This window comes from Natator depressus, chromosome 16 (genome assembly GCF_965152275.1).
Source record: "Natator depressus isolate rNatDep1 chromosome 16, rNatDep2.hap1, whole genome shotgun sequence".
Classification (NCBI taxonomy): domain Eukaryota; kingdom Metazoa; phylum Chordata; order Testudines; family Cheloniidae; genus Natator; species Natator depressus.
In genome coordinates, this window is record NC_134249.1 from 88632 (window position 1) to 104521 (window position 15890).

A 15890-nucleotide genomic window follows, 5' to 3' on the forward strand; every position below is an offset into this window, starting at 1 on the left:
TGCCAGCTTCCAAGCATACAGTAAATATGAAGCATGAGCTATTGGCCGTTGATCTGCGGTGGAGAGGTGACTGTCGGTGTTAACTCCGTCTCTGTTCCTCGAGTTGGGACTGATGTGGATGGGATGAAAGAGTGAGGCAGGGCTGAGGGCAAGATTTCCAGCACCAATCGAGCTTCGTGGAGTGATGGCTCATGCTTGGCTTTTGCAGCTGCTTTCGCAGAGGTATTGTCCAGGAGCCCTAGCCGGAGGAGAATATGGCAGGAGTGGACCCGAGCAGCTTGGACATCCTTCTAAGCAGACGTGAAGAGTCGTCAGCTTTCTGCCTCCCGCATAACTGGCTGTGAGTAAGCGGTCAGTGCTTTCAATTCCTCATCTGTACTCCCTGTAGTACTCTTCACAGGCCGTGGGCTTCCTTGTTGAGTACGAGGCTCTGGGATTAAGGCTGAGGAAGGGACCAGAGTCTCCTGAGCAAAGTGACGATTTTGGGTGCCATTACAATGGGCGCCTTCTAGTTGCAGTTGTAAAGTAGGAACGGGAGATGGGTTGAGGGCGGAGCCGTGGGATACGGGAGATGTGAAATGAAGAGACTACACGACATTGCAGACGGAGATGGTAATTTTTTTTGTTTTTCCCCCACTCTGCTGGCTTTAGTACGAAGGAAGAAGAAGTCAAGCCTCAGAGTCTACTGCCCTCATGCGATGGAACGTGAGTGAGAGCAGCGAGCCTGTGACCGTTGGTGATGCCAGGCAAGAGCCCTCCATCTGGGAGCCGAGCAAGCGCCAGTCTTGGTGAGATAAGTGTCTGGTTTGGTGAGGGCTCTCTTCACGCCCCACCTGAGTCCAGGTAGAAAAGCCCTGTAAATTAGGGTTTGGTTTGTAAGAAAAGGTTCCCGATCAGCTGTGGTTACGAGGGAGAAAACATCCCCATTTTCAGAAGCTGCTCATTTCTCTGGTCAAGAACGGTGTCTCCTCCACAGCAGAAGGTTGGATCCAAGAGGATGACTCCAGGTGGTGAGTGGCTTGCCCTGCTCTCATGTTTCTCTGTCTTGTCTCGTGTGTTCGCCAACTCTCTCTCTCTCTCTCTCTCCTCTCCTCTCTTGGTGCCGACGATGACCAGGCCCCGGGTGCCTGGGCCCCAGTACCCTGCCTGTGCTCCATCTCTTCCTGTATCTGCCTCGCCCCTTCTCCCAGCCCACACTGCCCACCGCTGCCTGGATGAGTTCCCCCTCTCCTCCACTGCACCCCCCTCTGTGGGGTCCCTGCCACTCACCGTCTGCCTCCTCTCCTCCACCCCCTCCCCCGCTTCCCAACGGGTCACTCCTGGGGCTGGTTTTCTTCACCATTTTCGTGCATGATCTGGAGGATGGGATGGATTGCACCCGCAGCAAGTTCGCAGATGACACTAAGCTGGGGGGAGAGGGAGATATGCTGGAGGGTCGGGATAGGGTTCAGAGTGACCCAGACAAATTAGAGGATTGGGCCAAAAGAAATCTGATGAGGTTCAGCAAGGACAAGTGCTGAGCCCTGCACTTAGGAGAGAAGAATCCCATGCACTGCCCCAAGTATGCCATGTCCCCGCCCCTAACCGACCCTCCCGGAGCATCCTCAATTCCATGAAACAGCTGTTCTGGGGTGGGCAGGAAGTGCTGGGAGGGAGAGTGGGGAGTTGCTCAATGGGAGTGTGTCTCTCTGGGTGGGGGTCTGTGTGTGTTTATGCACAAGCTGATTGTGATGTCATGGATGCCAACAGCAAAGAGTGTTCGGCGTCAGCATTCTTGCCCTGCCGTCAGTCTGCCAACTGGCTTGGTTGACAACGGCTGGTGAGCCAAGGAGCTGCTGAGAGACGCGGACCATCCCTCTGTCAACAACTTCTTGAATCAGCTATTTCCACAGGTGTTTGAGGAACAAAAGGATGAGTTTTTACACAAGGTAATTCCCAGATTCTTTCCCTGCTCATTAGATCGCACACGACAGGTCAGTGCCTCCTTCTCCTGGGGACGGGTGGGGGCTGGTGTGGCAACAGGCAGGTCTCAGCGTTCCGTTTTTATTTGAATGTGGCCATCTCTCAGGTCTCCTCCTGCTTCAGCCTGTCAGGTTCTTTGGAGGCAGATTTAGATGATTTTATCTTCCAGCAGACTAGTCGGGGGGAATTTCCAGGGATAGAACCAAAAGGGAAGATAACAAAACTCGTGTAGAAGTTAGATTGATATCTCCATCAATAGTATTTCCCTTGGAGTTGCCCCTAATGCACTCCTTGCCTTCAAGTTGAGAATAGAAACCCTTTGTCTCCTGTCATGACTGCCAAAGAAATGTGTATTGAGAGAATATCGATCTCAGAATTTACATGATTGAAATGCACATAAATGAGCTCAAATAATGCAGAAGAAATGAATCTTAAGATATTGAAAGTGATACAGCTCCACTCCCATCCCCTGCCTGTCATCTTGGTAGTTCTCTCAGAAAGAATCTCATGGCGATAGATCTCAAAAATCTCTACAAATTCTACTCTACCCCCTTGGGCTATAGAAAAGAGATGTGTCGATTCCCCCCCCCCCCCCGCAATTCCTTTCCAGGAAAGGGGTTTCAATCAACTGTCGCCTACATTTGTCATGGGTCTCGCTGTGATTTCTTTGTCCTTGTTTTGGAGGCCTAACTTCTGACTGGATGTTGGAAATAATATGGGTCATTCTTCATTTCAAGTTGACTGATTCTTAACCCCATGCTAATAAATTCCAGATTTTCAAATAGTTGAGAAGAAGTCAACATATTTGCAGCTGCTAATTCATCCTTCCAGACCCTCAAACCCTCGAGATGACAATCTTTTCTTCCTTTTCCTGGCTTCTCTGGGAACAGAGCTTTCTTGGTTTTCAGCTTGGCCCGATCTGTTCCCAGAGTCCCAACATTCTGCGCACAAAGGAGTGGGGTTAAGAAGGAAGCATTTTTGCAACTAGGCCCAGGCAATGACCAAAGAACATAGAAACTGACCTTTTGCTCTTTCTATCCCTAGCCTCTGTTTGCCAGGTGCCAGGAATGAGCAACAGGAATGGATTGCTTGATGATTCCCTGTTCATTCCTTCTGGGGCACTCAGCACTGGCTACTGTCAGAAGACAGCGTACTGGGCTAAATGGACCTTTGGTTTGACCCAGTCTGGGCAGTCTTGTGTTGCTTATCTTCTTGGTTGCAGCAACCAGTCCTGGCTATTAGAGGAATCATAGAATCATAGAATCATAGAATATCAGGGTTGGAAGGGACCCCAGAAGGTCATCTAGTCCAACCCCCTGCTCGAAGCAGGACCAATTCCCAGTTAAATCATCCCAGCCAGGGCTTTGTCAAGCCTGACCTTAAAAACCTCTAAGGAAGGAGATTCTACCACCTCCCTAGGTAACGCATTCCAGTGTTTCACCACCCTCTTAGTGAAAAAGTTTTTCCTAATATCCAATCTAAACCTCCCCCATTGCAACTTGAGACCATTACTCCTCGTTCTGTCATCTGCTACCATTGAGAACAGTCTAGAGCCATCCTCTTTGGAACCCCCTTTCAGGTAGTTGAAAGCAGCTATCAAATCCCCCCTCATTCTTCTCTTCTGCAGACTAAACAATCCCAGCTCCCTCAGCCTCTCTTCATAAGTCATGTGCTCTAGACCCCTAATCATTTTTGTTGCCCTTCGCTGGACTCTCTCCAATTTATCCACATCCTTCTTGTAGTGTGGGGCCCAAAACTGGACACAGTACTCCAGATGAGGCCTCACCAGTGTCGAATAGAGGGGAACGATCACATCCCTCGATCTGCTCGCTATGCCCCTACTTATACATCCCAGAATGCCATTGGCCTTCTTGGCAACAAGGGCACACTGTTGACTCATATCCAGCTTCTCGTCCACTGTCACCCCTAGGTCCTTTTCCGCAGAACTGCTGCCTAGCCATTCGGTCCCTAGTCTGTAGCGGTGCATTGGATTCTTCCATCCTAAGTGCAGGACCCTGCACTTATCCTTATTGAACCTCATCAGATTTCTTTTGGCCCAATCCTCCAATTTGTCTAGGTCCTTCTGTATCCTATCCCTCCCCTCCAGCGTATCTACCACTCCTCCCAGTTTAGTATCATCTGCAAATTTGCTGAGAGTGCAATCCACACCATCCTCCAGATCATTTATGAAGATATTGAACAAAACCGGCCCCAGGACCGACCCCTGGGGCACTCCACTTGACACTGGCTGCCAACTAGACATGGAGCCATTTATCACTACCCGTTGAGCCCGACAAACTAGCCAGCTTTCTACCCACCTTATAGTGCATTCATCTAGCCCATACTTCCTTAACTTGCTGACAAGAATACTGTGGGAGACCGTGTCAAAAGCTTTGCTAAAGTCAAGAAACAATACATCCACTGCTTTCCCTTCATCCACAGAACCAGTAATCTCATCATAAAAGGCGATTAGATTAGTCAGGTATGACCTTCCCTTGGTGAATCCATGCTGACTGTTCCTGATCACTTTCCTCTCATGTAAGTGCTTCAGGATTGATTCTTTGAGGACCTGCTCCATGATTTTTCCAGGGACTGAGGTGAGGCTGACTGGCCTGTAGTTCCCAGGATCCTCCTTCTTCCCTTTTTTAAAGATTGGCACTACATTAGCCTTTTTCCAGTCATCCGGGACTTCCCCCGTTCGCCACGAGTTTTCAAAGATAATGGCCAAGGGCTCTGCAATCACAGCCGCCAATTCCTTCAGCACTCTCGGATGTAACTCGTCCGGCCCCATGGACTTGTGCACGTCCAGCTTTTCTAAATAGTCCCTAACCACCTCTATCTCCACAGAGGGCTGGCCATCTCTTCCCCATTCTGTGATGCCCAGCGCAGCAGTGTAGGAGCTGACCTTGTTAGTGAAAACAGAGGCAAAAAAAGCATTGAGTACATTAGCTTTTTCCACATCCTCTGTCACTAGGTTGCCTCCCTCATTCAGTAAGGGGCCCACACTTTCCTTGGCTTTCTTCTTGTTGCCAACATACCTGAAGAAACCTTTCTTGTTACTCTTGACATCTCTTGCTAGCTGCAGCTCCAGGTGCGATTTGGCCCTCCTTATATCTTTCCTACATGCCCGAGCAATATTTTTATACTCTTCCCTGGTCATATGTCCAACCTTCCACTTCTTGTAAGCTTCTTTTTTATGTTTAAGATCCGCTATGATTTCACCATTAAGCCAAGCTGGTCGCTTGCCATGTTTACTATTCTTTCGACTCATCGGGATGGTTTGTCCCTGTAACCTCAACAGGGATTCCTTGAAATACAGCCAGCTCTCCTGGACTCCCTTCCCCTTCATGATAGTCCCCCAGGGGATCCTACCCATCCGTTCCCTGAGGACAGATGGCATTTGGAGCAGATGGCTTCAAAAGACCACTCTCGTGGATCTGGGAATCCTGGTCAAACTAATTCCCTTCCTTTCGAGAAGGACAGAAAAACCCATTTCCTCCTTCTTTCTATTCCAGGCTTCATTCCTTTTTCCAAAGACTCGCCTCTCGGGAGCACAGAGAGATCCATGTGCACAAAGTGCTCGTCCAACCTGCAGCCATTGAGGCATGCTCTGGCCTCAGCCCCCAAGAACAGGCCTTGCCAGAGAAGCCCCAGGGAAGAAAATGTTCATGGACCATCCTGTCAGGCATGAAAAGACTCTGTGTCTGTTGCCAATCCCACAGCGCGATGGCAGAGAGCAGTGAGGAGAGAACAGCTTCCTCTCCAAGAAGGTGGACGCACTTGTCCCTGAAGAAGAAAGCAGCTGAGACCCAGGTGGAGGCAGAGGAGGTGAAGCTGCAGGAGACGACAGACAAAGACGAAGTGGATCTTACAGGTGAGATGGTTCAATCCACATGGTTGGCGAGGAGCATGTGAGGAACACTCACACCAGTCACTCGACAAGCCTTCGACATCAGGGCCGTCTCATGGGACAGTGATGGGCATCTCCGGCACTGGAATCCATTTAGAGGGTGGCAGAGGTCCATGGCTGAGGTGGGGAGAGCTGACAATGTCAGGTCACCCTCCTCTGGGGATCTGGCATGGTGGGGTGGGGACTACTAACATTGTTCCAGGCTGGAAGGAGAAGAGAGAGGCTGGACGTTGGAGGAAATCATTTCTTTTCTCCTCGATTGGGTCGCTTTCCTCAGGAAAATGCTCCAGAGGTCTCAGCAGGTCCCAGCTGGGAACCGTACCAGAGCTGAGTCATTCCTCCTTGGGGGGTTCAATGCAAAAGGAGGCCAGGTGCCCATCACTGACAGGAAAGGGGTGCAAGGGGAGGGGAAGAGTAGACGACACCATTGAAAAGAAACTGGCCCCGAGGGAAGAGGAAGCCTTGTGTGGTCAAAGCCCCCAGCTAGGAGTCAGGAGAGCGGAGTTCTCTGCTGAGCTCTGCCAACAACCTTCAGTCTGACCCTGGGCAATTCGCTTCAGGGCTCTGGGCCCAACTTCCATCCTCTGTAAACCAGGGGGAAGACGTGGAAAAGCAAAATTTTAAGAATGTTTCTTTCTGCTGCAGGGACGAAGAAGGAGCCGTCTGACACGAAGGGGAAGTGGGAAAAAGGAAGCCCAGAAGAGCAGGAAGAAGAGCACACTCCCAGCCCCTCATTAACAAGCAGCTCCCATATGACGATGGTAATGATGCTGTGTGGCCGTGCTCATGGAAAGCATCCCTTGCTGTGTGTAGGAATATCTCCCAGGGGCTGAAAAGAAACACTCGTCAAGGGTGATCAACTCCAGCCAGTCTTTATCTGGGTTGCTTGAACGAGGCCCGCTTTGACAAAGGGGTTTAGGCACCTAAAGAAGTCCAGAGGTGCTTTGTGGGATTGGCAGAAGTGCCTGACTCAGGTGCCCGATTCTGATGCACTTTCTATGGCACACAGGCACGGCTGAAAATCAGACCAGGCCCATCCCTGCCCTGGTCGGGGGAACCCACATATCTCCTGGCTGTGGGGTTCTGACCCATCTCGTGGCACCAGGACCACTTCGAGACACAGAGAAAAGGAGTCTGCTCTAGAGCCTTAGCTAACAGCCTCTTGGCTTTTCGCTCCTGTGGTCGAGGCTCCTGCACTAAGCTCCAGAGGTCCCAGGTTCCCTCCCGCCTGCCAACATCTGGGCTCTGTCCGAGTTACAAAAGCCTCTAGACACCTTTGTAACTCTTCCTCTTCGGGACAGAGCACCCTGCAGCGCATACAAAAGGCTGCAATTCTGGGAGCTTCTGACCTGCCGGGGGTCTGGAGTATGGAGGCGAGTGTGCCACTCCGCTGTGCTCTACTGCATCCTAAGATATCAGGGTTGGAAGGGACCTCAAGAGGTCATCTAGTCCACCCCCTTGCTCAAAGCAGGACCAAACCCCAATTTTTACCCTAGATCTCGAAATGGTCCCCTCAAGGATTGAACTCACAACCCTGGGTTTAGCGAATGCTCAAACCACTGAGCTACCCCTCAGCTGTTGGCAACCAGGACAGACGGTGCTAATCCAGCGCCATGCAGGCCAGTTGCAGTAGTTCCCATGGCGTGCCCTGAGACACCAGGGCAAAGGCCTCCAGCACCCCAGGCCCTGGGTTTAGGTGACCCTGGAACCAGGCCCCCTGGAGTAACATTGTGCCCAGTGAGTTCTCACCCCCAGGGCTCTGGCCCCAGAGGCCCACGCTTTGGGCTTCTCCTCAGCCAGGCAAACTTGCTTCTTCAGTCTCAGTTACTTTCTGTCCTGACGGCGATTCCTGCCTGTTTTCTGGCAGCCCCACAGGCTGCGAGGTGGGGAAGGAAGAGGGCGTTTCCGTTTGGGCCCTATTCTCAGTCCCTTCCTTGCAGACACTCTGGGCTGCCAGAGTTGCTGAGCCAATCTCCTCAGGCGCTCGGGGTGGGATGGGACATGGGGCAGGTTCTCCAGTGACCCCTCGGCGACACTCAAGAAGCAACTCGAATGGGCTTTGCAGGACATCGAGGCTTTCTCAGCAAAAGCGGGGTTTCCTGCGAGGAGGGGCTAGCGAGGGAGGAAACGGGGTGGCCCTTGGGGTCCCAGCACTGCCCGAGAGGCTCCCGTCTCTTCTCAGGAGAGGGGGCCAGAGAGGGGACAAAAGGCTGAGGAAACCTTAGCAGCTGGGGAGGCTTTTGAAGAAAAGGGCTCAGCCGGAGTCTCCACGCTCCCTCGGCACTGCCAGCCTCCCCCGGGGACAGACTGTTCCAGGGCAGCTGCCCGAGGGAAATACTCAATCCCAACAGGCTTTGTCCCTGTTCTTTGCAGACCCCCAGGGAGCACCCTTCCTCAGCCCCGCTCCATGCCCTGCTGATGGCAGCCGTGAAGGGTCTGACAACACCCACCCTGCAGAGATTTAGAGCCGCAGAGGAAGAGCTGAGGGCCATCGTATCTCTCCACGGAGACAAGGTGGAGAGAGTAAGAGACTCCCGCAATGGGGCAGGGGGATGCTGCGCAGAGAGGGGGATGGGAGAAGTTCCTCTCCTCGGAAACCATTCCTGGGACACTGGCATGGGATTGGAAGGTTGGCTCAGCCCCTTGCCATTCATCGCTTGGCCACGGGGATAGGTGACATTCAAGCCCTTCTCCAAAGACCGCCTGCACGTGGCGCGGAAGTGCAGACTTATTCCCTTCCTGGGCTTTGGCTTTCCTGGAAACTCTGAGACTAATCAATGAACAGAATCCTCAGCCTGAACTTCCTCCCCAGCCTGCCTGTTCCTAGGGTTTCCTGCAGGTCGTCCCTGTCTCTGCCCGAGTTCCTTCTTTCCAACAGGTCCCAGCGGGAAGTTAACAAATGGCCCCTCAATCAGCAGATTGATTTGTGCAGGGCTCTAACTCCTGCTAGCAGAACAGGTCAACAGAATCCAGCCACCCGCCTTGTAGCTCCTGCTCCTTCTTCGAGAGAGGAAAGAGCAATGACCAATTCCTCACGGAAGAGTCCTAGGGGGTGGCTTGTCCCTTTAGGGTCTGTCTCCCTGTGTTGCAAACTCTGCAGCAGGAGCCTGAAAGCCTGGCCCGATGGACTTGGGCTCCCAGGGCTGGCACTGAGGGGCCAAAACAGCAATGCAGACTCTTCTGGGCTGGGGCTGGAACTTGATCTCTGAAGCCTGGGGAGAAGGGTGGCTTCAGAGCCTGGGCTCCAGCCCAAGTCACCTTGTCTACACTGCTCTTCTCAGTACCATAGCATGAACCCGAGGTTAGAGACCCGGCTTCAAGATTTGTCGTGGAAGATTTTAAAATCCCACAGTATGGAGGTTCTCCTTAGGGCTGGGGCCGGGAGCTGGCGAGCCCCACCCAACTAGCCCTGCCTCCCATCTCTGCCATGGGCTCTGGGATACATCAGTAGAACCAGCTGGGTCTGGAGCCGTGCTTCTCAACCTGTGGCCTGCTCAGCACAGAGCTGCGCCGCTTTGGGACATCCTCAGGGACAAACAGGTTGGATTGGATGTGCCCCACAATGGAACCTAGGTTGAGAACCACTGGTCTGGAGGAACGGATTGTGCAAGAAAGAGCTAAAAGGAAGTTGCAGAGATGGAGGAAAGGCTCCTGGAGGGAAGCCCTTGAGAGCAGGGCTGAGAGCCGTTTGCTACGGCAGGGAAGGCCCTGGGACATCAGGGGAGTTAGGACTGTGCCCACTCTAAGGTTTTGTGCGTGTTTTGGAGCTTGAAGGTGCTAACCCAGACCTCAGGAAGACTGGGGTTCCTGGACTTGTCAAAGCCTCTTAGGGAGCAGCCAAGATGGGCAACCGAGGTCAGAGGAGGCTTGCAGGGCTGCCAGGAGGGCTTCCCTGGGAGGAGGCCACTCATTGATAAATCCATCCCTCAACTTTCTGGCATTCTTCCAGGTTGGAGACGTCGTGGGAGGGATCTTAATCTGGCTCGACAACAGCTGTGATCCCAGAGCCAGAGGAGCAGTGCTCAGGGCCATGGCCTTGCTGGCTCGCTCCCACCCCCAGGACGTGGTTCTAACCTGTGTGGCTCACACGCTCTCATCGCACAGGTAGGGAGCTGCTTTGTTATCTCCTCAGTCCAGTAGTTCTCTTCCTGCTCCTACTGACAGGCCACAGGCCGGGAGGGGTCCGTGGGGCTCACACACTTGGAGGGAGTTTCCTGCTGTGCAGAGAGCTGTCCACGCTTACTAAGAGGAGATGGCCAGGCCCAGCCACTGAGGAGCCAACCCCTCCTCCTACACTCCCCAGGATGGAGACATGCCACTTTTCTGGAGAATTCCAGCATTGTCCTGATTTCTATGGGTCACCCCACGTCCCCTCAGATCCAGTACAGGGCCAATCAATGATTTGGGGGCTCACTCAACATCCCTGGCTCATGAGGTCTGGCTGCTCCTTACTGCAGGAGAGAAGGCAGAGATGGAAAAGGCCCATGAGGCCCATCTGTCTATCCCCTGGAGACCAGTGCAGGATTCTTATCTGTCGTCAGACCCCCAGTTATTCCATGGCTGAGGAATTGGTGACAAAATGCACTCATCCTTATGGAGCTGTGGGGCAGAGGTCAATCTCTTAAGACAGACATTTCCAGCCCTTATTGAGGCAAAAGAAAATAAAATCAAATCAACAAAAAAATCCTCCCCACATGACCAGAGCCTAAATGCAGTGCAGCGAGCAGACAGCCAGCATTAATAGCTCTGAGAGGGGGGAGTGCCTCTTTCCACCTCAATAGATTGTTAACTTTCAGTCCTGCTGGTTATTGCTGATCACTTGGAAGGGTCAGCCAGCTGAGGGGTTTGTAAAACAACCCCCATGTGCCTCAGGGCCATGAAACCCAACTGAACCCTAGCCAGAGGTCAAAAGTCCAGCTTTCCTTGGCATCTTCTGCAATGCAGTTCTGCACTGACCTGAGCGAAATTTGTGTCACACTGCAGAGCAAATTGAAGAGCAGCAGGAAAGAAATGGAACTTCTTACCCAATTCAGTTATCAGAGGAATAGAGTGTTGGTTTTAAGATTTCTTTGAGTGTTTGATTTGTAAACCTTTCTGAATTTCAGAATCAGGTCTGAATTTCTTGGAACAGCCACAGTGCTTTCCAGGGGCTGTGCTCAGAAGTCACAGAAACTTGGCAGCATTGACTTGCTTGACTGAAGCAAGTTCAGTCAAGCTTCCTGAAGACCTTGCTTCCAGGCCATTTGCTCTTGAGTTGTCCAACCTAGTTCTCAATGTCCTAGGGGGCTTGACCACCACCTCCGACCTTCCTCACCAAACTTGGAAGTCAAATGACTGGAAGTCTTTTGGATCCATCTGCAGTCTTCCTCTGCAGATGCCTGCGGGGACCAGCAGGACTTAGATCCGCAAGAATGGAGGAGGGGGATTTCAGTCCTACTTTCCTTCCATCTCTGTCACATTGGGCTTTACAATCTCCTCTTCCAAGCTCTTGAATCTTCTCAGATCAGGGCATGTGCTGACTCACTCTCTGACCCTGTCCACCACACTGCAGTAGAATTGAGCTGCTAAGAGACACTTGGCCAAACGCTGGGTCTCCGTTAGACCCCCAAACAGCCAGAGTAACTCCAGTGATGTCAGGCAAGTTTCTCGGGACTGACCCAAGTGTAACAGAGCAGAATTTTGCACAGTCTGCGGGTCACAGTTTGGTGGTCATTCTGTGGTCAGGACATGGTCACTGTCTTGGAAAGAGTGGGTTAGCTTTAGAAACAAGAACCCATGAGGGGAAAGGAATAAATACAACTTTCTCTGAAGGGACTTGCCCTGCCTTAGCCTCCCTGCACCAGTGGCTGTCTCCTCTGGTATTCCAAGCCTCTCCCTGGGGAGGGCAAGAGATGGCCAAGCAGGAAAGCTCTGACGTGTGTTTCTGAATTTGCAGATGTGCCATTGAGTTGTGGAAGGCCTTGGGTGAAGAACCACAGCTCACCAGGGAGGTGCTGCAGCAGCTGCTGGACAAGCTCCAGCAGAGACGCCGGGAGGAGAAGAGCAGCCATGTGTCTCTGGCTGTAGGTGAGATTTGAGATGTCACCTTGCGAACCCGCCAGAGGCACAGGGAATATGGTGCATCTGTGTGTGTGTGTGAGTTTCACCTCTTCTTAGCTTCAGGCCATGGCTCCACCACACATTGAAGCCGACCTAACTTAAATGGGCAGACAGCCGCCACAGCGATTCCATCCCTGGTGTGTGTCCGCACTTTGCTGCTTGTGTCGGCAGTGCACGTCCTCACCAGAAGGGCTTGTCTTGATTGTAGGGTCAGGGTGGGGCATTGTGGGAAGGCTCCTGAAAGCCAGTTGACGAAAGCGACGCGGTGTCTGCACTGACGCTGCATCGACCTAACTGCATCGACCTGGACTCTCTGCCACTTGTGGAGGTGGAGTTACGAATTTGGCACCAAGGGGCAGTTCTGACGATGGGAAGGAAATTCCATCCTTAGGGGGATGCAGAGTGAGCGGCCTTGTGTTGACCTAACTCTGGAGTGTAGACCAGGCCTTAGTGTGTCCTCGCCACTTCCAATCAAACCAAAGAGGTGTCAGTAAAGTTTCCCCCAGGTCAAAGTTACACATCGGAAGTGGTTTATCTGCTGGTACCCTGGCTCAGTTGTCTTCTGCTCCAGATGGCCCTTTAGTGAGCAGGTGCAGTTCAGGTGTCTCTTGGAAGTCTCCAGCTTTCTGGCTCTGTAACTGTGGCTAGAAATCTTCCCAACATGGCATCCTGAGAAGTCCAGTACTTTTGACTGGGCCAGAAACACTGGGCCTAGGAGAACGGATCTCCTCAGGATGGTTTCAGCCCTTCCAGTCATGGCTGGAAAGCCAAAGCACAGGCTCTGCACCAGAAAAAGAAATAATGGGGAATAACGTCATCCAGACTCTTCTCATCTTTCCATCCTGCTTCCGTTCCAGGAATGGGGGAAGGTTCAGGAGCCTCCAAATGTCCCCACCCCTCTCAGAAGCCAATACTGTTTTGTAATACGCTGGAGAGGAAAGGAGACATGACAAAAGGACAATAGCGAATGGCAATGGGGGCAGGTGGCAGATTGGGAGAGCTGAGTGAAATTCTTTCCCCCCTCCAGGCAATGAAGACCATTTATGAGCTCCTTTTCCTCCGGGGATACCGAGAAGCCATCCTGCAAATGTATCCCCAGCTGCTCATTCTCTGTGTCAGGCAAGTGCAGTACGTGCTGGATCTGCACTTGCCCGGGACCTACATGGCCAGGCAGACATCCAGCCCCGAGGAGGGATCCAGCTGCCTCAGCCCCCTAAGGTAATGACTGAAAGGAAAAGGAAGAACAGATTTGTTCGGCTAAACACATGGGGGCTGTTCATGGCCATCAGTTGTTCGGGTGCTGTCGTTAGCCCAGGCTCAGTTGGGAGCAGGTCTCTCTTGAGGGAAAAGGGTTGAGAGCCGTGCATTCTTGTGAGTCACACTCGCTCATCTGACGCCGTCCACAGGCCAGCTGCTTTCCTTACACACTCAGGCAGCAGCCATGTTTGTGCATCCATCCACGTCTGCCACCCGCCAAAGGGTCAGTGCTTTCCTCAGTGCCTGCTGAGCAATTCCGTGGGCCTCTCTCCCCGAACGCGGACAGAGCCACACCGGCAGCACATGGGGACAGGCACCGCAGGACGTCAGCCTCACAGGCAGACAGGAGGAAGAGGGACCAGTTCATCTGGTTCTGTGGGCACAGTTAGGGGCTTCCATCTGCACGGGAAAGAGAGAGTGCCAGAAGACACCTCAGGTGGTGTAAACTGATCGAGCTTTGCTCGATTCCACCAACAAAGGATCTGGACCCACATGCCCGCTTGAGTCCTGTTACCTGTCACAGTAAAGAATCAAGTATTCAACCATCGTGAGTGATGACACCAACCATCTGAAGAAGCTACAGGGTCCCTAACTGGTTCCAAACTCAGTGAAACTGCAGTGTAGACAGGGTATCACACTGGATCGATCCTTGGGGAGGCTAGCTACTGCTGAGCATGCTGGGTGTCTCAGGACTTGTGCAGATTTGCCATGCTTGGGGCTGATCTCATTGCTTAACACTCTTTTTTGTTTGTTTGTTTGTTTGTTTTTGTCTTTAGCACCTCAGTGGAGGCTGTGAAGACGCTTTTCTCCATGCCCGGCTACTGGAAGGAATTTGCCAGCATCCACTTTCATCGGGGTTGGGACATGATAGCCTCCCGATATCACTACTCGCAGGGGGTTGGCCTGATTGCAAGGTTGGAGCTCAAAGTTTCCTCTTCTTTGGGTCTCTCTTGGGAATGGGATTTCCGTGTGAAATATTCCTTAGTTCCAGGCTGCCAGCTCAGCCCAGCAACTTGAGCTGAACGCTCTCTCCCCCTTGAGAATCAAAAGGGACTTTCTATTCCATGTTCCAGAGCCATGATCGAGTTTGAGAACCCTCAGCTCCCTGCAGTTTTCAGAGAGGCAATCACCATCGTCCAGAGTGGGAAGGAGGAGGAGCAGAGAACTATCGCCCTGGCTTTCTGCACTGAGGTGAGATTCATGAGTTGACAGGCAGAAGTGGGCTTTCTGGAGAGCAGCTCAGGAAAGTAAGCTCTAGGCTACATTGTCAGCAGCTTAGCAGCCCTACCGCCAGCTAGCTCCTCTCCACACATGGATGGTTGCGGGGCATGGCAAAGAGAGGGAGGGAGAGACAGGGTGAGATTGCTCCTGGCTGGATGTGCCTAGATGGGGTTATGGGACAAGAAGCCATGTTTCTCCAGTGCCCCAAGGCCATGCTTCTCTCCTCACCTTTTCCTGGGGTTCTGCTTTTCTTCTGCCCCACGGCTCTCTCCATGGCACTCAGTGAGGTCTGGAGATTCCCCTTTCCCTGGGGGCTTATTTGTGACTTGTGCATTAGTCTAAAGTTGGGGAAGGAACCAACTGAAACAGCAGCAATTGGCTCCCTACTCACCAGAGACTTTGCATAGGAGGAAGTGGCCCTTTGGGAAAGACGACTGTCCAGGGAACAGACCCCACAATAAGACCTCTGCTCCTCAACCTGATCTTCATTTGGCTCTTGCCAGTTTCTCCAGAGTCCTTCCATTGACACCATCCTGACAAGATCAGTCCTCCAGGCACAGCTCATGGACTGGACCAAAGATGCAAATTCCATCATACGGAGGCTCAGTCTGCGAGGCCTTGGCAGTATTGTGTTCCAGCCAGAAAAGGTGAGAGCCGGGGATTGCCCAGGGGACCCAGGAAGCCAATGTCCATCAAATAGCTCAGAAATGAGAGGGAGAGCCACACACAAGCCTTCTTGTTTAAAAGACAGCCCTCAAATGGTGGAGGTGCTTTGGGAGCATATCAAGGCATGCTGTGCTCCCTGCTCCCGTGAGCTGAGCCCTGATTGCAGATGGGATGCAATGGGGGAGGCGGGGTGAGCAAAGACAAAGGTGACAGTGAGCAACTGGCACAGAGTGACAGGAGAATGACTTTCTGCCCCGTTGGGGGGCTGTGCCCTCCGTGGTTTCTCGTCGGTGGCAGTGGTCCAGCATGTGCTCCAGGCTGTCACCTGGGAAAGTAATGAGCTGCCTTCTTCATTCCGGCAGGTGCAATTCTTACGGGCCCAGCTGCCAGCAATCCTGGCCGTCTTTTGTGACAGGGATGGAGGGCGTGTCCTGGAGGCCATGCATAAAGCTGCAGACATCATCCACCTCCTCAACAGGGAGGGGCTTGGCTCCATCTCCCAGGATATTGCAGTCAGCCTTCGCCCCTTCATTGATGATGTAAGGCTTGGAACCCCCTCAAAGAAGCCCACTCCCCCCCGCCACCTGTCTCTGATGCCCTTGTCTCTCTCTCCCCTTCCCCTTCCTCCCGCCCCTCAGGCCTGCCATGGAGCCTCCAAGGAGTGCCCCCGCCATGGGTGGGGAATCTCCTGCTGAGCCACCTCCCTGTCAGAGCTCTTCTCTCCAAAGCTCAAGCTCAGTGCCATGCTCCCAGCCCCTGCTGCAGCCTGGCCTGG

The 15890-nt window shown here is 52.7% G+C and overlaps 2 protein-coding genes and 1 long non-coding RNA gene across 3 annotated transcripts in view; 2 read left to right on the top strand and 1 right to left on the bottom strand.

Annotated features, from left to right (window-relative positions):
- The window catches only part of LOC141999978 (uncharacterized), a 695529-nt gene that overhangs the window by 25512 nt on the left and 654127 nt on the right, over positions 1–15890 (bottom strand). The gene's annotated exons all lie outside the window — the stretch shown is intronic.
- Positions 694–9980, top strand: LOC141999875 (uncharacterized). The gene is made up of 5 exons (XM_074973716.1): positions 694–788; positions 5478–5836; positions 6518–6633; positions 8246–8395; positions 9822–9980. Exons 1-5 carry the CDS (start codon positions 694–696, stop codon positions 9978–9980), a joined length of 879 nt encoding a protein of 292 aa, XP_074829817.1.
- LOC141999841 (maestro heat-like repeat family member 5) lies at positions 9938–15870 on the top strand. The gene is made up of 7 exons (XM_074973645.1): positions 9938–9976; positions 11808–11934; positions 14005–14142; positions 14302–14419; positions 14953–15096; positions 15478–15654; positions 15754–15870. The coding sequence occupies exons 2-7, from the start codon at positions 11921–11923 to the stop codon at positions 15808–15810; spliced, it is 648 nt and encodes a 215-aa protein (XP_074829746.1). The 5' UTR covers positions 9938–9976; positions 11808–11920; the 3' UTR covers positions 15811–15870.